This window comes from Cetorhinus maximus, chromosome 12, assembly GCF_964194155.1.
Source record: "Cetorhinus maximus chromosome 12, sCetMax3.hap1.1, whole genome shotgun sequence".
In the NCBI taxonomy this organism is placed as follows: Eukaryota; Metazoa; Chordata; class Chondrichthyes; order Lamniformes; family Cetorhinidae; genus Cetorhinus; species Cetorhinus maximus.
Genome location: NC_135890.1, coordinates 14,803,325 through 14,824,816, shown reverse-complemented (window position 1 = coordinate 14,824,816; position 21,492 = coordinate 14,803,325). Strand labels below are relative to the sequence as shown.

Here is a 21,492-nt window from a genome sequence, read left to right as displayed (position 1 = left end):
TGGGACAGCGCATTGAGAGGAGCAGCATCGGGTTAGCTCAGCTGGGAAAGGCGATTGACCCGGGTGTGGGCCAGATCGATAGCAAGCAAGGGAGAGTCAAACAAAAAAAACACACAAAACTTTCACAATTGGGCCAGCCAAGGTTACAATTAATAATGGGCGGAGCTTCAGGGAAGTGGCTACAGTGACATTCATCGCAGGTACTATAGGAAAAGGAAGGTCAAAGGGACATTTCTAAAGTGTCCACAAAATTCCCCAGTTTAAATTAGGCTGCAGCTGACTGACTATCCCAATTCAAAATGTTTAAACAGCGTACAGAGCTATGGTTACTTGATTCAGGTGTGTTTGGACCAGACAAGCAAGCCATAAAAGTTCATCTAGCAATTGGGAATGAAGGTCTACACAGGCTGAACACACCTGGATTAACAGCAGAAGAGCTAGAGGATCCCCACGAGATATGGACCACATTGGAAGACCAGTTCAGAATCAGGTTAAACTTCCATACTCATTGACTAGAGTTCATGTCATTTTGACAACAGCTGACAGAATCCATAGACCACTTCACCAGCAGATGCAGAGAAATACTTTGATCTTCAGACGCAGAGATAACAGACAGAATTGTTGAGCTGATGATCATATTCACTCCAATAGAAGCATTCCAGAAAGATCTGCTAGAAAAGCCTGAAACGTATAGCATCGAAGAGCTAGCCAAGCATGGATGTTAGTGTGAAGCAATCCTCGCAGGTCGATGAAACTCACAGGTCTTAAGCACAACCCCAATTGTTGATGCACACCCGGAACACCTAAACCTAGAAAAACACATGGAAGGTGTGACCTTCTGCTTGCACCTAGGAAATGCCCAGCTTTCCACCAATTCTGCATGGCATGTGGCAGAAAGCGCCATTGACAGTGGCAGTGCACGAGAGCAAACTGATGTAGCTACAAAGAGCCGTGCACTGACCCAAACAGACTGTACAGAACGGGTAACTTCAAGCAATAAGAATGACTGTCTGGGATCCCGTCAGAAACACATACATGAGGTGATTGACAAACCAGAAAATGACAATGATGTGCACGACGAGATGAAGAGCAGTGAACACATGTTTCACACTGTCAATCTCATCGAAAACATAGACGCTGTCACACCATCCGAAGTGCTGGCCAAGATTCAAATTATCTGCCTTAAGAAAGCTGGTAACTATTCGTTATTGGCCAGGGCAAGTGCCAACATCCTACCTTTGCTGTTTCTAAAAGACATGTATCCACAAACATGGAAGGCCATGGCGAAACCTACTACTGTGCAACTTTCAGTGTACAACAGTTCACATATTCCAGTTGCAGGATCCATATTCCTGGAGTGCAAGTACAATCAATCCTCCTGGGTGTCACAGGTGTTCTACATCGTGCAGACTAAAGGCCCAGCGATTGTAAGTCTTCCAGTATGCCTTGACCTTGGACTAGTGACAATCTGTGGAATTAGTCAGACATCATACAGCGGGTCAACCTCAGAAACTACTCCTGTCACCTCAACTCACAACCCGATATCGAAATATCCAGAATGTTTCGACAAAGTTGGCAATTTCATGGGAGCTGCAACATTACACTTGCAAGAGAACGCAAGTCCATCAATTGATCTAGTACATTTTGCGTTGTGCAAATGTCAGCATCTTCATGAAGAAATGGCAAAAATATTTTCACTGCAAAATCTGTGGAAAACCATCATTGAAAGATGGCCTGATTCAAATCAGCATGTCCATGAACATGTGAGACCATTTTGGCCTTGCTGGGATGAGCTAGACATCTCCTGGGAAGTCATTTTTAAAGGCAGCCAGGCCATCATATGGGAATCTTTGCAACCTGATATTCTTCAACAACTTCATCACTCACACATGGGCATAGGTTGGATGAGAAAACTCACAAGAGAGACAATCTATTGGCTGGGTAGGAACAATGACACTGAAGTCATCATCAAGAAGTGTGAGGCATGTCAATAGCATATGCCAGTCAGCACAAAGAACCATTGATTCTGCATGAAGTTCCTACCCATCCTTGGTCCAAAGTCGTATCTGGCCTCTTTCATATCCATGGCACTGACTTCATTGTCATTGTCGACAATTTTACCAAGTACCCCATTATTCAACAATTGCACAATACGTCAAACACAACTGTCATGCACACTTTAAGTGCTATTTTCAGTTTATTTGGCATGCTTCAAGAGATCATTACGGATAATAGCTGGCAATTTATTGGTAAACTATTTCAGGATATGTGTGAAAAGTGGAATATCAATCACACTATATCTTCTCCTCATTACCCTAGATCTAACAGCCTAGCTGAATGAATGATTCACACGGTGAAATCCCTAATTCTTAAATGTAGACAGACCAACCAATGTCTGTTGCAATGTTGCATCTGAGAGCGATACCTTTAAGTGCAACTATTCCATCACCGACAGAGTTCATTTCTGGCATACCAGAGTGTACCAATTTACCTCCTCTTACTCATTCTACTCTCTCAGAAACTAGAGAGCAACTTTTAAAACGCAAGAGAAGATGACCAACGTGCACAATAAAAATGCAGGTACAGAATTGCCAAGTTTATCATTGGGAGAACATGTTCACATCCAGGATCCCACCGAAGGTACGTGGCAACCAGCTGAGGTGACAAGTATTTGTTCAGAACCAAGGTCCTACGAGGTCATTACACACAAAAGTGCAATGGTGAGGCATAACCGAGGACAAAGCAGATCCATTCCAGCTCCTCAACCACCGTGCAGTCCTATTGCATCTAGGATAAGATCCCAAATGCAGCCAGGAACAACAGCCAAGAATGACAATCTCACAGATCACAGTGAGCAATTAAAGAAACTTGCAGACAAGATCAGGCATACCAGCAGATTACCTCTACGTTTTAAAGACTCAGATTCCTCGGTTCCATTCATTTATGTAATGGTAACTAAACATGAACATGTATTGTAAATAGTTCTACTTCTTTGCAAGGAGGGAAAGTATCTTTAAAAGGAAAGGGGGATGTTGTTATACGTCCTTTAATTAAGCATTAGTGATTAAGCCATCACTAGAAGGGAAGTTTGTTATGTGATCCAATCTGTTTCACTTTGGCCTGTGAGCAGAGCACAGCACACACAGCTCTGCTGCTGATGTCTTCAAGCTTTCTATCCATGTATATATGTTTTCATGTGCCTGGTCTAAATAAACAAACCCACAACATGTTTACACAATCCCACATGAGTGATTGGTCCCTATATATTATCATAAAAACATGACATGTGTTACCTTAACATTGCCCTCACGAGCTCCCAAATGACTTCATATTCAGTGATTCATTTGGAAACACAGTGATTGTTGTTCAATAGCAAATTGCAGCCACCAATTTTTGCACAGTGTGAAATGACAAAATGAAATAAGTGGCTAGTTAATCTCTTTCATTATGGTGGTGTTGTTTGAGGGAGGAACACCAGCCTGGACACTAGGGGATCTTCCTGCCCATTTTGGAATAGTACCATGGACTCAGTTATTCCCATCCTGGTGAGAGGAAGGTGCTATGATGTCTCATCTGAAATACAGCGCCTCTGACAATGCAGCAGTTCCTCAGTACAGCACTGAAGCACTCATCTAGAGTCCTTGCTGGAGTTTGAACCTGTGACCTTCTGATTGAAATACGAGAGTACTGCCAATGGAGCCAAGTTCATGGAAGGAAAATGCTTCACACAAAGGATGACGCAAGTTTGGGCACAAATCTTCTGCGCTGTTCGAAACAGCTGGTTGCAAAGTTGGAAAGAGGATTAGAATGCCAAAGAGATGAGCTTCATGAGTATTTTCTTGTCCTTTGCTCTCTGAATATTCCAATATTGATCAGAGAATGGTATGCTCCCTCTATAATACAATCCCTTTGTAATATTTGCTGTTTCCTCTATTTCTCTGCTGTCCTCCTTTGGGAGTATTGGATGTAGCTGGGATATGATTCCACAGGCAGTGCCCACCATCTGAACCTCCCCCCGAGACTTGGCCTCAATGATCCTCGAAGATTAACTAGCGCTTCTGCACCTTGCTGCAATCCAGTCAAAGTCATTTGGCTCTTGGAGTCTATTCCACCATTCGGTTAGGTCATGGTACATCTTCACTCCATCTACCTGCCTTGGTTTCCTAATCCTTAATAACTGTCAGACCCTCTACAAGGTCTAAAGGTTCTTATGTCTTTACTCTGGATATCACTGACGCAACAACTTGGGTGAAGTTTCACCAAAGGTGATTCACCCTTAGTAAACCACTAAACAATAGTATATACTCACAATAACACCAGTTGCTTCGCTTCCCTGCGGGCCAGAGTCTGTCTTGGTGGTCAGTCCGACGATGAATTCCGTGCCTGTCTCCCGAGCAACTGACCGAATTGCTCTGACCCACTGCAGTCGAGGTGGTTCTGTGGACTCTTTCTTTATATCTTTCTTTGCTCTGACCCTGCCCCATATAAGGTAAAGCTTGCTCTTAGTCCAATAATTTGTTTTTAATTACATCTCCAGATATTCCCTGGTTAGACCCCCCCTTGCAGGTCACATTTGAGGTACAATTGCCAGCCTGACTCCGCTTTGTTATCTCCAACAAGGTTATCAATCTCCAGAGCTGGGAGAAGGCGGCACATTTATTACCCCTTCACAAAACTCAGTCTGTTTATCGTCCCTGGTGCGAGCCCTCCTTCAAGTTGTTTTGCAGTGCTTGCTGATTCTAGCAAGGCTTTCACTTGACCAAATTACCCATCATGCTTTGTATTTTGATCCCACAATGCAGTTCAGTTGAGTTCTTTGCATATCTTCGATCTAGGTTCTTCTTTCACCTCAATGTTCCTTGTTACCACTATGAGGCAGACTCCACACACACAGGGTTACACCACCACCAGTCTACATGAATTAATATCAAAGAAATAAAGAAACAGTTACATAGTTAAAAAGTTATTGTACATTAAAATGGTAAATAATACGTTGACTTACGTAACCTTACCTCGGAAAAACCTATCTATCAATCAACACCGCTTTTTGAAAAAAGAACAGATTATTTGATTGCTGCCATGTTGCTGTTTGTGGGAGCTTGCTGTGTGCAAATTGGCTGCCGCGTTTCCTGTACCAGAACATGACTATGATTCAAAAGTACTTCATTACCTGTAAAGTGCTCGGGGCATCCTGTGGTTGTGAAATGTGCTTTATAAATGCAAGGTTTTTTTTCAGCTAAGTGGTCATTTTCACGTGCTCTACCATCCAAAATGAGTGTGGTCACTCTCATCCAAAAAGATGTTGAGGCTATTTAGTAACTGCAAAACTGAGATCAGTAGATATTTGTTGGACAAAAGTATCAAGATAGGTGGATGGTATTAAGGTGCAGATCAGCCATGATCTAATTGAATGGTGGAACAGCTTAGAGGGGCTGAATGGCTACTCTGGGGGACAAGGAGTATCTCATAACAAAAACAGAAAATGCTGGAAAACCTAAGTGGGACCAACCTTTCACACAGGAGTCCAGTTAACTTCCAATCCCTGCTGGACTTCATTCAGCAGCTGGCCATTAGTCTGCTATTTATTAATAGACTAATAGAATATTAATAATTCACTGAAGCAATGTTTGGCAGTGAGGGAATTTGTGTTAATGTGTTTAAAAAAAAACATCCTAGCCAGTGGAACACTAGCCTTCGAATGTCACAGTGACAACAAAACAACAAAAATCCATTAAAATCCAACAACTAAAAACTAATTTTTAAAGGCTTCATGTGAAATGACAGGGAGAAGACAGATTATAGTCTCACTGTGATGACCTCAATGACCAAGTCCCTTTGGAACAATAAAATCCGACCCATCTAAACACATTACTCACACGCACGCACACACACATATATATATATATATAATATATATGTATATATACAATATACATGTGTGTGTGGACATATGTATGTATAAATATGTATGTGTGTATGAAGATAATTGTGTATGTATATAAACACATTGGGTTTGTTATTATTCACAAGAAACAGCCGCCGCTCTTTTGCAATACATGATCATTTCTGACACGTTCCACATGAAGTAATTATCCTATCTAATGCTTTCTCTATTTCAGTTGGTGTTCTTTCAAAGAACCATTTCACCCCCTGTAGCCTGAGCTCTAATCTTCCTTGCTGTGGCGTGTATAAACATTGCAACAAAAGCAAAATAGTTTAAAAATAATATAATTTCTTTATTAAGCTGTGCCCTGAATTCAGAGGATTTATCTACAGTAAGTACAAAGTGTAGAAGGCAAATCCTCATTGGTATACCACATGCAGGAAGGCACATCTGCTCCCGAAGCATTACACAACACACCCATTGATACAGATAAGTGAAGAACATTTCACGGCCAGCAGATTATTTCCATTGTTGGAATATGTAGCCTTATCTCTTCGAGGAAGTTCCCTGTGTGCGTATTGGGTACAAGAGCCTGAAATATTTAACTCCGCAGGGCAGAGGACATCTAAAAGGGGAAAAAAAAACATTCACGCTAATTGAATCTGGGAATCGGAGTTGACCACTCAGCCCCTCAAGCCTGCTCCACCATGTAATTAGATCATGGGTTGATTCTTAACTCCTGGTTGCACCTAATTGCATTTTTAAAAAGCTTCATGGGCTCCATAGCTCTTCCTCATGTAAAGAGGGCATTTCAGGGGCCCATCTTAATCATGAAAAATTTACAACAAGTTGTTGTCAAGCAGGGACCTGTCAGCCAGGTGACTACTGAAGAAGGATTTACTGTAATAATTTTACAGTTCAATGGTGTGAAATGGACTTCAGTAAATAAGGCCCAGTATAAATCTGCCAAACCTGTGCTGGGTGATAATCTGACCTAAACCAAGCAGCGTTCTCTGTTACCATGGAGAGATATGCATTCTTCTTACATGGCATTACAGGCTGTTTACATAGAATTTCACAGCACAGGAACCAGGCCATTCCACCCAATAGGTCTCTGCCAGTATTTATCCTGCACACGAGCCTCCTTACACTCCTTTTTATCGAACGTTATCTGCATATCCTTCTATTCCTTTTCCCTGCATCTACTTATCTAGCTTTCTTTTAAATGCAGCTAAACAATTCACGAGAACTACTTTTGGTAGTGAGTTCCACACTCTCACCTTTCTGAGTAAAGAAGTTTCTCCTGAATTCCTTATTGGATTTATAAGTGACTCTCTTATGTTTATGACCCCTGTTTGTGGATGCCACAAACTAGAAATATGCTCTCTACATCTACCCTATCCAACTCCTTAATACTTTTAATGACCTTCATCAGGTCACATCGCAGCCTTCTCTTTCCTAAAGTAGAGCATCCCAGCCTGTCTAGTCTTTCCTGTTAGGTTTAAGCCCTTAGTCCTGGTATTATCCTCGTAAATCCGTTTTGCATTTTCTCCAGTGCTTAGCGATTCTTCTTGTAACGTGGAGACCAGAACTGTGTGCAGTACTCCAAGTGTGATCTTAGCATAACCTGTGGAGATGCTGTCTGTATACAAGGAGCCCAGTTATTCTTGTCAGTTGGTTCTATTGAGTGACGCTAGTTGGTTTATAAGGAGCAATGGCTTATGTGACACAGGGGCCTTGTACATGGGGTCTTCTTAAAGGCCAGTGTTTTCCCTGTAAAGCAGAAACGGCTTCCAATAATTGACTGTATTTAAGTCAATTCCTGTCGGCTGTGAATTGGGTGTGTGGATCTCTGGCACAGATCCGTGATGTGTGCACCCAATATGCAAAGCACTATACTAAGAGCACTGATAATATTTACTCCCTGCTTGGTCCTTAACAGGTCCTTAACTGCCTGGGAGGCAGTTCCCATGAATTGCAGGGGGAACGCTTTTTAATATCAAACCTCATTGAGCATTGACACTTGCTCTGCCCCACCCAAAAATAAATTGGGCCTGTTTCCCTATTCCCACTCCTCAACATTCACATTCATGCTGGGGCCCTGGCAACCTTGCTCAAGTGACCTGTCATAACGTGTGAGCCCAGGCAGTGAGTGTTGCAGGTTATTCACCCAGGGGAGGCATTGTCACCTAGCATGATCCTGTCCCTGTCCTGACAAATGCTGGCACGTCCCTCCCAGCTTAAGCCCACCCAATCATGAGAGGGGGCTCTGGCGACCCAGCGCTTCCTGATGTATGTACATGTGCATGACAATCGGGCAAAGGGCAGGATCAAACCTACTTGCTACCTAGGCTGACTCGTGTGAGGTACAAGAGGGTGCCTTAAAGAATGGGACAGTACCCCCAAGATGAACCAACGTCTTCAGAGGAGGGGCGCGGAGGAGGTAGAAAAAGTAGAAATTGCAAAGACATTTCTCGACCTTTAAATGGTGTTTTTTTTTGGAAACAAAAGCTGTAGCGAATGAAGAGACCTGCATAAAGTAGGAAGAATAAGGGGAAAAATAGGGGCAATTATGTTGTCAAAGAATTAGACTTTAGTATTGATATAAACTGCAAGAAAAGTGACAATTCCATTCTGTCAGGCACATCTTCACAGACTTTTACTGTCATTAAAGGTGGTGATTTTTCCTTTTTGACAGCTCCATATAAAGGTCAGACGTCAGCACCATTCAGGTGGCTGCTGCTGTCAATAACCCAGGAGAGATGAAGGGTCACAGCAGCTGAGTCGCTGACACTGCTCAGCACTGCGCAAGCTGAGGTGCACACAGTGTAATTAGTTAGGAATGGAAACCGGCTTTACATCACTCTCACTCTCACTCTCTCTCTCTCTCTCTCTCTTGAGCTTTCTGATTGTACATCACTTTCCAGAGAGGCCCATGCAGAATCTCAGTCAATGTGGCTACTTCATATAAAACCCAAAAATGTGTATGGATGTTGTATATGTATTTTACCTATATATGGTATGTATAGATTTGTATATGTTATAGAGTTGTACATATATTAACCTGTATTAGAACAAAACTCAAGGTCTGGCCTTTCAGTGAATGAGATCCCAGTGTTCGTGTCAACAGAGACTTTATAGAAAAAAATTATTTTAAATCAAAGACATAATTTTTTCCTTCTTTTCTGGAGGAGCTGTTCTGTGCCCTGGTCCCATGCCTGATTGTTTTGGTAGGCGAGTTCAAACAGTCTGTATCGATAGATGGTGATTAGAACATGGAGCTCGCTACCACAGGAAAAGTTGCGATGAATGGTATAGAAGCATTTAAGGGGAAGCTGGGTAGACACGTGAGGGAGAAGGTTTATGTTGCTGTGGTTAGATGAAGAGGATGCTTGTCTGGGCAGAAGCACCAGCCTGGATCAGTTGGGCCAAATGACTTGTTTCCGTTTTGTAAATATGACCTGAGCCTATGTGAAATCCAATCCTACTGAAACCCGATGTGGCTGTGTGTGTGCGCGAGTCTCTGTGTGTGTGTGTCTGTATATATAGTGCATATATGGTCTAACTTCCTGTGCATCAGCTCAGCAGCAACAATGGGGCTGGACGAATTCACTCCATTTCTGCTGGTTCTGTACTAGGCTGGTCATCTCCGCACACGCATTTATATGCTTCAGGGTGTGAGAGGAATCACCCGCTATCAGTCAGTGAGTGACAGGCAAGGCAAGATCATAAAGGACTTACTTACAATGTCACTACAAACGTCAAGCAAAAGAGCCATCTTTCTCCTGGCCAATTTCCTTCCCTGACCGCTTTGCCCATCATTTCCCTACAGCTCAAAGAGTGCTGAAGACAATACCCTTGCTGAGGAAATTTCATTTAACACAAAATGGGGAAGGAGCCAAAGCCAATGCTGGCCTGATTGGTGCAGTCCCTCCTTCAGTCATTCACAGAGGTAGGACCTGACCTATCCGATGATGCCCCATTGCACTACGAGGGAGGTGCTGCACTGTTGGAAGTGCCATCTTTCAGATGAGACATTAAACCGAGGCCCCATTGGTCCTCTTGGGTGGCACTATTTTGTTGGAGGCATTCTACTGATGTCCTCAGCTGACACTTCATGCTGATCTGGCCATTTATTTAATTGCCGTTTGTGGGGCCATTTTGTTTGCAAATTGGGTACAACATTTCCTTCATGACAATAGTGGCTGCATTTCAAAAGCACTTCCTCAGCAGTAGTGCTTTGGGACATCCTGAGATTGTGAAATGAGCTATATGCACCCCAAGTACTTACAAATCTGCAAACATTCAAGTCTTTCTCTTCTCTTTAGCTTTTGCTTGTAAGAGCTTTCTAAGTTTTGCCAGGGAGTTGGAATGGGTGAGCTAGATTATAGGGATAATTTTTATGGGTTAATTCTGGCAGGGAAGAGCTTCACAAGTGAGGTGTGTATATTGGGAGATTGGCCAGGGAGTTTGACTGTTTTATGGCACCCATGGTTTTCAATCCTTCATATCAAAAGATGATAATTCCTGTCGGCTGTGAATTGGGTGTGTGGATCTCTGGCACAGATCCGTGATGTGTGCACCCAATATGCAAAGCACTAAACTAAGAGCACTGATAATATTTAATCCCTGCTTGTCGAAGGCCATAAAGCAAACTTTTAAGAGCGTTCAAACTCAGAATATAGGGGTCATGCAAAAGGCTGGCATTTATTCCCTATTGTCAGTTGCCTTTAAGAGGGTAGCGGGGCATTTGCTTCTCAAACTACTGCAGTCTGTGCAGTGAAGATGCTCTCTCAGTACTGTTAGATGGGGAGTCCCAGGATTTTGACTCAACGCTGATGATTAAATGGCCAATATTAAGTGACCAAGTCGGGATGGCGTATAATTTGATGCTGTTCCCATGCGCCTGCTGCCCTTCTCACTCTGGGTGCGTTGGAGAGCTCCTGTGGAAGAAGCCGCGACATGTTGCTGGATCTTGTAAATGCTACACACTGTAGTCGCGGTGCGCAGGTGATTGGAAGGAGTGAATGTTTAAGTTAGTTGCATCTGGATCAGCGCAAGAAAGAATCCTTAGGAGATCAGGACTTGGGTGTGAAAACTATCGTCAATCTGCAGGGAAGGACAAAACAAACCTTCCACTTTGCACAGCGAATCAGAGTTTGGATTTTCTGCCGCTCCCAGGTAATTTCTTTGATTCAGACTTTTTTTCCTTTATTTGTGGGCATCGCTGGCAAGGCCAGCATCTGTTACTCATCCTTAATTGACCCTGAACTCACTGGCTTGCTAAGCCATTTCAGAGGGCAGTTAAGAGTCAACCACATTGCTGTGGGTCTGGAGCCACACGCAGGCCAGACCAGGTAAGCGTGGCAAATTTCCTGCCTTAAAGGGGAGCAGTGAACTGTTTTTACGAGAATTGGTGAAAGTTTCATGGTCACCATTACTGAGACTGGCTTTATGTTCCAGATTAATTAATTAAATCTGCCAGCGGCCATGGTGGGATTTGAACCCAGAGCATTAACCTGGGCCTCTGGATTACCAGGCCAGTGACATTACCACCACCATCATCTCCCCTCTGATGTGTGTAGGCTTCAATTGCATGTGGATTGATGGGGGACAGCTTGGGTAGCCCAGTGCAGTTCTAAACCCTGGGCCTGGCCACCATTTGTGGGATATCATGGTGGAGATAGCCTCATCTGTAGTTCAGCCGAACTTGCCTGGTAGTGAAGTCACTAGCGCCTCCTGTTGACCTGCCGTGGATTTTATAGAGAAACATCTCGTGGCTGCGTTCAACTTAGCACCGTTGAGTTTGAACCTTGTAGTTCAGTCTCCAAGAAGCTTGAGGCAGGGCTGGTAAGGGAGCTAAGCGGGGATTGAGAGGGGAACGGAGTAAGATTTGGTTTTGGCTACGCCTGTCTGGTTATCCAGCTGGACAAGGAAAATCCAGATTGTTTGTTGTAACTAAGACACCAAGGTGTTCAGCCAAGCCCCACAGCCAAGGCTGCAACGATAGAGAACATAGTGTATTCCAATCCTGTACGTTCGATTAGCCTGGCTGGCCTCAATTTCAAAACAGAATGCACAATTCATTACCTCGATCCCTCGATGGATGTTTCTTGCCTTACCCCTGGTAAACCCCCGTCTGTTATCGGTCCTTGTTGTAACCTAGGGCCGACCATTCCACACAATCACCCTTCTCTTCCATGTCCATTTACCGTCACTCTTAAACATCAGGCCGAGGCCTGGTTTAAAATCAAAATACTGCGGATGCTGGACATCTGAAACAAAAACAGAAAATGCTGGAAAAACTCAGCAGGTCTAACAGCATCTGTGGGGAGAAGATAACAGAGTTAACGTTTCGAGTCCTTATGACTCTTCTTCAGAGCAGGCTTCAGAGGCCTAGTTTGTTTGCTGAGGATGGTGTTAAAGATGATCTGGATATTTGAAGATGGACAGGCTGGTTCTCTCAGCCCTTGGCCCAAACATTTGTCCCTCATCACCACAACCAAAAGTGGACGTTCAGGTCTTTTGTCTCATATGTTGCTTGTGGAATCTTGCTGTGCATACGTTGGCTGCCAAGGCTTTCCTATATTACAGCGCACTTCACATATACTTCATTGACTGTGATGTGCCTCGGGAGCATCCTGAGCAGGTGAAAGGTGTTATATAAACGCAAGTTCTTTATTTTGTTCTGAGCCTGTCCGCTCTGCATTGTTTTCAACTTACCCCTTCCCCCAAGAACCCCTCCAAGCTTAGTTATCGTAGCAAACCTTTGGCTCGGCATTCCTGCACTCAGTAGCGGTCTCGTGGGAAGGTGAGGCAAATAAAAATGCAATGATGAGATGAAGAGTTTAATAGATGGTAGTCAGTAGGATGAAGGGAAGACTGAGTGAGGGGACCCATACCATGGTATTGTGGCCTGACAATGTAATGATTTGGAGAAGGAGATAGGGTTTCATGAGTCTTGGCTTCAGCCAGTGACACTAATGCTGAAACTCGAAGTTTTCACCCCAGGGACCCTGGGCAATATTTCAGTTGTCGGCACCACCCCCGGGGCTCCGGAGCAAATACAGGCCCAACCCCGGGGCTCGTCAGGAGACGTGTTGCCGCCGTCAGTGTCTTTGAAGCTGAGGGCTAGGTTGCCTTGCGTTGTAATGGATTTTTGATAGCTGTAATTATTGAAACATGCCACACAGATGTGGCAAAGCAGTTTGACAATACTTCAGGGTGGGTAATAACTGCTTAATGCAGGATCGCTAGTTTAGCCATCACCTTTAAAGGGGGAGGATTTTACTTATTTTTTTTTTGGTCCAGGGGTGATGGTCCTGCCCTGTTAATTTTAACTACATGCCAGCTGCATTTAAAAGCTGCATGCCAGCAATAGTAACCCTATTAAAACAGAAAGCAAATCAAATAGTTACTAAACAAAAACAGAAACAGAAATACCTGGAAAAACTCAGCATCGGCGGAGAAGAGCAAAGTTGACGTTTCGAGTCCTCATGACCCTTCAAGTTCTGTTGAAGGGTCATGAGGACTTAAAACGTCAACTGTGCTCTTCTCCGCCGATGCTGAGTTTTTCCAGGTATTTCTGTTTCTGTTTTTGTTTTGGATTTCCAGCATCCGCAGTTTTTTGTTTTTATCAAATAGTTACTAATTAGATTTGAATGGCTTCTTGTTCCTTTTCTGCATTTTTACATTATTTTCTTGTTGGGGTTTTATGGTTTGTACATCTCACTTTTCATTTACTTAGCAGTTAGCCTTGGCTCAGTGTTAGCACTCTCCTCCGATTCAGAAGCTCATGGGTTCAAGGCCTACTCTAGAAACTTGAGCACATAATCTAGGCTGACACTGCAGTGCAGTATTGAGGGAGCGCTGCACTGTTGGAGGTACTTTCCTGTCCACTCACTCAGGAAGTGCGAGATTTTGCGGCCCTATTTTGAAGAAGATCAGGGAGCTTGTCTCAGTGTCTGGGCCAATGATTATCCTTCAAAACCACCAAAAAACAGGTTAATTTGTCATTTGTCTCTTTACTGATTGTGGGAGTTTGCCCACATGTTCACTGCCTGCATTACAACAGTAACTACACCTCAAAGCATACTTCACTGGTTGTGACCTGGGGTGTCCTGAATTCGCAGAGCGCTTTGTATTTTATATATTCTTATCAATTTTATATATTTTAAATGTTGTGCTGAAGAGCTTGAAGGTAAAGAAATGGGAGGAAATCACCAGCATGGACCATTGAGGTGGGAGAAATATGAACATTGACAAACAGAAAAAGACCCTTTTGTCCATCCAGCCTGTCCTGTGCAATTGTGATATTTTCTGGGACCCCTGCTGAATTGAAGTGTTTTGGTTTGCCTGATAGCACCATAACTCCAGTGGAAGACCCTATAGTGCAGGAGGGATAAAGGGAACAGTGTTCTGAATAATGGCATCACGGAAGGTGGTTCCATTGTGAAAGCCAAAGTTTCCTTGAACGATTTTTTTTTTTCATTTCTGGATTTTATTCCTGAAGCTTTTCTTTCGCTGTTTTCCTTGTGTCTGTCAATTATAAAACCTGCAGCTCCATCCTTTCCCAGAGCTGTTGACTCCTTGTTTGGGTGAAGTCCCAGGGGGATTGATAATCCTTTAAGAACTCGCCCAAGTGGTTATCCTTTGTGCGCTTGCCGACGGGGAATGTCACAACCAAACTGCATCCAGCCTTCACTTGACTTCAAAACGTGCACTTTTTAGGAAATAAAGTGAACGTTGGATTTATATAATACCTTTAGCAGCCTCGAGGTGTCCTGAAACACTTTCCAACCAATTGCAATGGTTTTAAAAGCAATTATTTCAATGGTCTCATCCTTTAGGTTTTGTGAGTGGCTTCTTGCTTAATTGTCAAGCCGCCAAGTTTGCCTTGGAGTGTCCTGGAATTAAAGATCGATCTTGATATTGCAGCGAGCGACTTGGGAGAAGACCATAAGACCATAAGACATAGGAGCAGAAATTAGGCCATTCGGCCCATCGAGTCTGCTCCGCCATTCAAAATGAAAAATCACGTCTGCTTTTTCAATTTTTTTTTGTATGCTTTTTATCCGTTAGTTACAACAATATTGGAGAGTGGAAAACTGGCTGTCTGACCAACAGTGAAGGATCATCCAATTGGATAATGAAGAATCTGCTCGCTTGTCAATTGGCAGAGGCAGTTGGAGCGTCGAGGATGCACCATTGGCAGAAGAGTAGGGGTTGGGCGGGCAGGGGAGATGGGCAGTTAGGCCATTGAAACCCCCAGGAACATCCAACCAGAGTTGACAAACCCTTACTGTTAATTGGTCAGCGCAGTGGGAGTTAAAGGCAGCCTCAATCCTAAACATATTGGAACAATGTTCCTGTCAGGTGAATGGCTGTATTCAGTTGAAAGTGTTTCTCGCTTGCTGGTTTTATCTGTGGTAATCATTGCTGTAAAGCAACAAACCTCGGTGCTTACTGTGGAACGGATTCCCTGTGGGAAATGCTGTGACTGAGATTTTTCATGCATCTGTTCTCAGAATTGATTTTTGTTTCTCTCTCGGCTTCTAAAATGAGAAGCTGTTGTCCGCTGTAGATGACAAGAGGGAAGAGTGGTTCCATCCAACCCTTCCAGAACATTCCGAGCGATAGATGCTGTGCACCCAGTGATGTCTGTGCCATGATTTTGCTGACGTCTTCAATAATGAATGTTGTCTGTGACTAAAAACACAGAGAGGCTGAATAAAACAATCGTCTTGCACAGTATTGAGTATTGATCCTCATTTTTATTATAAAAGATTGTTTTTTTTTCTGATTTATGTTCATCCTCCCTGCAGGTATGTGCAGACTGTTAAAATTATTTTCAGGTTAAATTCACATTGCAAGCTTTCCTCTCTCTTCCCCCCCGGATCCCCTCCACCACCAACCCCCACATCATTTTTTTTTTTAACATGTCCTTAGAACATCCCAATATGTTTTACAGGCAATGAAATACTCACCAACTGTTGTTATCTAGGTGCAGCAATGCTGCACAAAGCAGGATCCCGCAAATAGCAAATGAGATTAATAAGCAGTTAACCAATTTTCTTGTGGTGATGTTGGTTAAGGGTTGAATGTTGACCCAGGGCACCATGTGAACTCCCTTACTCTTCTTTGACTAGTGCCATGGGATCTTCGACATCCACTAGAACAACGCTTAATGGCTCATCCAGATGATAGCATCTTTGACAGTGTAGCACTTCTTCAGTATTGCATTGAGGTCAGCCTGGAGCTGGGCTGGAAATGGATTCAGCTGCCTCCACATTGAATCTTTAAGAACGTATTTATAGTAACGTACAAGGTACAAAATATAACCAACAATCAGAGGTAGCTAGGAATAAACTTTAGATGCTTCAGAGAAGAATAATGAAGGACCTATGAGGGACCTGGGAGCTGGCAGATTGTCACCGTGTGCCTCAAGCCATGAGAGCAATGCCGTTTATTAAAGGAGGATGGGCTGCATGACACATCAAAAACAACTTGTATTTATGTAGCATCTTTAATGTGGTAAAATGTTCCAAGATACATGATAGGAATTTTAACCAAACAAAATTTGGCACTGAGGCACATCAGGAGATATTAGGTCAGATGCCCCAAAGCTTGTACTGTCGGCTGTAAAGGAGTCTCTTGAAAGAGGAAAGAGAGGTAGAAAGGAGGAATGATTTGGAGAGAAAATTCTGGAGCTTGGGGCTTAGGCAGCTGAAAGCACAGCCACCAATGGTGGAGCAATTCAATTGGGGATGCCCGAGAGGCCAGAATTAAATGAGCTGAAATACCCCAGGGAGTTGCAGGGCTGGAGGAAGTTACAGAGATAGGGAGGGGTGATGCTAGGGAGGGGTTTGAAAACAAGAGTTAGAATTTTAACATCCAACTTGTGCTGTACCTGAATTGAGACGGTTGCTGTGGACATTGGTTGATGGAATAAAAATATGTTCCAGTTACTCCTTGCTTAATTAAAAGGGGAAAAAAGGACACTCAAAAAAGTGATGCAAGTTATAAGAATCATAGCTACATATAGAACTCACACATTGTAATATGTGGCTTCTGATGTGGTGTTTGGTTTGTGCAATATGATTTGCAATGTGATATAAGATATGCAATATGGTGATGACAAGTGGGATCATGGTTTGAATCCAACAGATAGTGATGGGACATGATTCTGTTGTGACTGCAAGAGGCGGGTATGAAGTGAAACTGAACAGTTTGACACATGTTGCTTGTGGTTCCACTCTAAAAAAAAAGCACTCTCTATTTTAATTTAAGTTAGCCCAGTCACTCAGGGAAGTGCCAAGGATGGCAGGTGTGAAAAATGCAGGAGAGTTTCGGGTGTGGGCACCTCACTGGGGCAAGGAGGAGTTTGACCTGCATCTGACTCATGCTGCTCTTGACTTGGGAATGCTTGGCACTTGATGAAGTGGGAAAGTGCTTCATTCATCCCCTGAGCTTGTTAATGAAAAAAAAACTCACTTAAGAAGCTATGAAAGTTGCAAGTATCATAGCCCACATAGATTGCAGGCATAATAAAACCCGACTAGAGATAGAGATTAGTGATCAGGTAGTCACAGTAAGGGCCAGAGGTGCAGTAAGCTTGAAATAATGAAGAAAGACAAATTGTTAATGCTGGAAATGTGCAATAAGCGCTGGGATTGCTCAGCACCTAAAAGAGAGGTTTACATTTCTGGTAGAGATCTTTCACTGAATTACTTTGCAGTTCTAAGGAAGGGTTATACCTGAAGCATCAACCTGTCTTTTCTTAGCTGCAGATTTCCAGCATCTTCCTGTCTTTTGTGTTGAATACTGTTTATCCAACATATCACAAGCCAAATATCAAAAATCATTTCCATACATCACAAACCATATGCTAGAAATTGAGCATCATAAATCATATCTCACAATCACAAACCAAATACCATATATCACTGGTCACATATCGTTAATCATATATTACAAATCACGTTTACACTGTAACTCAGCTTGACCTTCTGTACCACGGGCCTCTGGCCTACGATTCCTCAATTTACAAGAGCTTGATGGACCCGATGGCCCTGCACTAAATTCTACCTTTTTTCTGTGCTTCCAGCTGACCAGAGTGCCTGTGGAGACTTGTGGACAGTACCAGACGTGCGCTGAATGTCTGGGTTCTGGAGACCCTCACTGTGGCTGGTGTGTGCTTCATAACACGTAAGTACAGATCCAAACCCCCTTTGTGCCTTTCTCTGTTGCTGTGGAACCCAGCTGTTTTTTAATGAATGGAAAGATCTTTTGCAGCATTTTCAGCCAGTGTTTGGTGTCTAAGGAATATTCTTCTTGTGCTTGGTATGAAGCAACTAGAGGTATTGAAACAGCCCAATGCATCTCCTGAGGAAGGGGAACTGACTGATATTTAGTTTAGTCAGTTTAATTTTGGAGACAATCATTTTGAATTTGGGCAGTAATGAAGCAGAGCGATTCTCCCATTTGTTAGAAACCCTATATGGTCTTCATCTGATTGATATCAGTTGGATAACTTCTACTGGGCCCAGGGAACCCATCCCATGTCCTGGGAGGAGACAAACCTTCTTTTTCCACAGGTGGAGGGATGGATAAACCAGAAAATGAGCCACTCAGTGGGTACTCTCCCACCATCTCCAAAGAGCAGGAGACCAGGAACAGGCCACTTAATTGGATGTCCTAGGAGCAGCATACAGGTGATAGCAGAGACCTAAAGACACAGCCAAGAGATAGACTAGATGTCTGTATGTAAAATTATTTCAAAAATTCTGTAAAAGCAATTCCAAGTGAACCAATTGAATGATACATGGGCAGTTTCTCAGTTGCATGATATCAGTTGGATATGGACCAACAACCCAAAATCTTGTAATCCTGTTAATCAAACAGCCTGATGAAAGGCCACACTATTTGTAAGCAGTTGATGCTATGTCCATAAATATCTTCTGCCTGGTTGCGACAGGATTAAGATCTTAAGTTCAGCAAGGGGGATGATCAAATGTGGAACACGATGTTCCCTGAATTGATAGGATGATGTCCAGGATAAACATTAGAGGGTGTAAGGTCAGGTAAGTAGCCTGAGGTTCTCCTTGATTTACCTGCGGAGACGAGATGAAGTGGAGGGAATGGAAACTGTCCTCTGGAGATTGATGGTCTGATTTGTGGAAGGGACGAGTTGGATGGAACGAATGGTCTTTTGCTTTCTATTTCCTTATATTATTGTGTTATAAACCAAAGGCAGGCCTGTGGAATCACTGCAGGAACCACTGTGCTGTCAGTGCTGATCCCCTGTCATTTTGCTGCTCCCTCTCACCCTCTCTCTTTTCAATGTTTATATCAGTTATTATTTCACTTGTTTTTGCCAGAAGATAATGGTTTAAGTTCACTTTTCTTGTTGATCTGATTACAACCCTGATTTTGAAGGTGTGCATGTTTTTGAGGAGTTTTGCCATATCCGCGAATCTTTTAGTTATCAATTTGCAGCAGTGAAGCTCTCTAACTTGGTTCAACAGCCTGCAGCACTAGGCAACGACTTACATCACTAGTCATGAACGTCTCTGACGTTTTTAGCAAAGGTCGTGGAGAGGAGGTGGGACAGTGAGCTGGATACAGAAGAACAGACTTAAAAGGTTGGACAGGAGGAGCGAGGAATACAATCATGGTCTCAGAGGGAGGTCTTTGAAGAGGCTTTTTGAACAAAGGAAAAGATAGAAAAATGGTTTAGGGCAAATAATGTCTCAGGGGGCTGGTGGGGGGGGGGGTTGGTGGTGGGGTGGTTGTGTGGGATAAAGCAGATGTAAGGCTAGCCTTTAGTAGTGTAGAATGAGGAGTGGTCAGGATATCCAGTTAGAAGATGGCTCAATAAGGATGGGACAAGACTGTTGAGGGTTCCGAAAAGGACAAGGGCGCTGAAAACGATGCACTGGGGCAGAAAGAATTGGTGAAGTTTGACGAGGAAAGGGAGGAAACCTAATCATTTGCAAACTTTGGGGCAAAGTTTTGGCTGGGTGTGGAGAAACGCTTTGTTGCGCAAATGGCCACACTTAGTTTCTTTTGAGGAAATCTGGTTTTCCTCTGCATTCTTGACCCTGTGCTATTTTCCTCCGGTCTTTTCTGTGGGTCAGGATTGCCTAGTGTGCAAAACGCGCATCCCGCCACCACCCCCCATCCCCCAGCCGCCCTGGCTGAGGTCAGGCTCCTCATTTTAAATAAAGAACGCAAATCGGATTTCCTCCCGTACCATTTTGATCTGGTGGTGTGGGGTTGAGGAAGCCCGTTACAAACACATCAGGTTTGAGAGTTTGTGAAGGAAATAGCCTGCTGAGGAGCCTGGAACGTTCTGAAAGATAAGTGCAAAGTGTTTTCACACCTTCAAATGTCATTAGTAGGTGCTATATTGTAACTTAGATGTATTTTTAATGCAGCGATTCATCATAGGGATCTGTCCTTTAAAGGTAAGTTGACCCTTGCATTGATCAGCCTTGCGTATTTGTACACATGCATTACAGTGCTTGAGAAAGCACCATAACGCAGTGAAAAATGTAACAAAGTGTCTTATTAGCCTGTGGTGTCATATTTTCTACTGTGATTTAAATGGCTCTGGCTGATTTAAAAAAGAAACTGGTTTTGACACCTGAAAAAGATCTCCACTTGAAAAAAATCTAACCACCTGCTCCCTTACATTGATCGATGGGCTGTTTTGAAATTGAAAAGAGTAACTCCTATTCTTTCGTTCCCGGAGAGTAGCCTATTGTTTGGATAGCTGTAGCATGGGGGATCTGAGGGGGCGTAGGCTGGCAGGGGGTGGGTGGGAGTGAAGGAGGTGAGGGGTGAGATTTAGAGGGGTCTTCAAACACTGGGACACTGTGTTAGAGAACCAAGGCGGGCCTTCTAACAGGCCGTCTCTATACCCACACCCCTTACGCACTCCAGCGAGGCCTGCACCAGCACTGTGAACCTGACTCAGGTGTGAAAAGAAACAAATGGTGTGTGAAGTCACACGTGGTTCAGGTGTGCGGTTTGTAAGCTGTGAACGTGCACATATTGGGTTTTCCCGAGCACAGGGGCAGATTTGCCCCTTTGTGTCAGAGAAAACGTTGCTTACCGTTGTCTTGCAAGAAAGAAGCCAGACTTGTCAGAAGAAGGGTGTTTAACTGTGGGTAAAGGCAGCAAGTTACAAAGAGCCAGGCTTGATCCAGTGCTACGGTTAGATTGTGGTGTTAGGTTCTCTGTGTCGGGCGTAGTGCCAAGGCCTGAGGATGGATTTCACGAGGTCCCTGTCCTAGTTTCTGCAGCTGGATACTTGACTCCAGCAGCCGAGCTGTAGAGAGCATCGATTGGGTTGTGTGCCAGGGAGCTCAGGCAGGCTGAGGAAGCTCAGGTTGCCACCTCATCCCTTGGTCCAGGCTGCTGTCTGTACAGAGAGGAGGGCTCTTGCGGCCTGATAAATCATTCAGGCGGTGTAAACTGAAAACATAGCTCTCTGCTACTCAGCCTCCAGGGTCAGAGAGGCCTGGTGAGAAAGCAGAGAACCCACTCTGAGTGAAATGTGGTGACCAGATCTAAGTTGGCTGCTCGTGCTTTCTGAGGTCAAC

The 21,492-nt window shown here is 43.6% G+C and overlaps 1 protein-coding gene across 4 annotated transcripts in view; it reads left to right on the top strand.

Annotated features, from left to right (window-relative positions):
• plxna4 (plexin A4) overlaps positions 1–21,492 on the top strand; it is a 675,025-nt gene that overhangs the window by 318,469 nt on the left and 335,064 nt on the right. For all 4 annotated transcript variants that reach the window (XM_078553048.1, XM_078553047.1, XM_078553046.1 and 1 more), the window contains exon 5: positions 17,991–18,091. In XM_078553048.1, the coding sequence (XP_078409174.1) occupies positions 17,991–18,091 (101 nt within the window). The remainder of the gene's footprint in view (positions 1–17,990; positions 18,092–21,492) is intronic.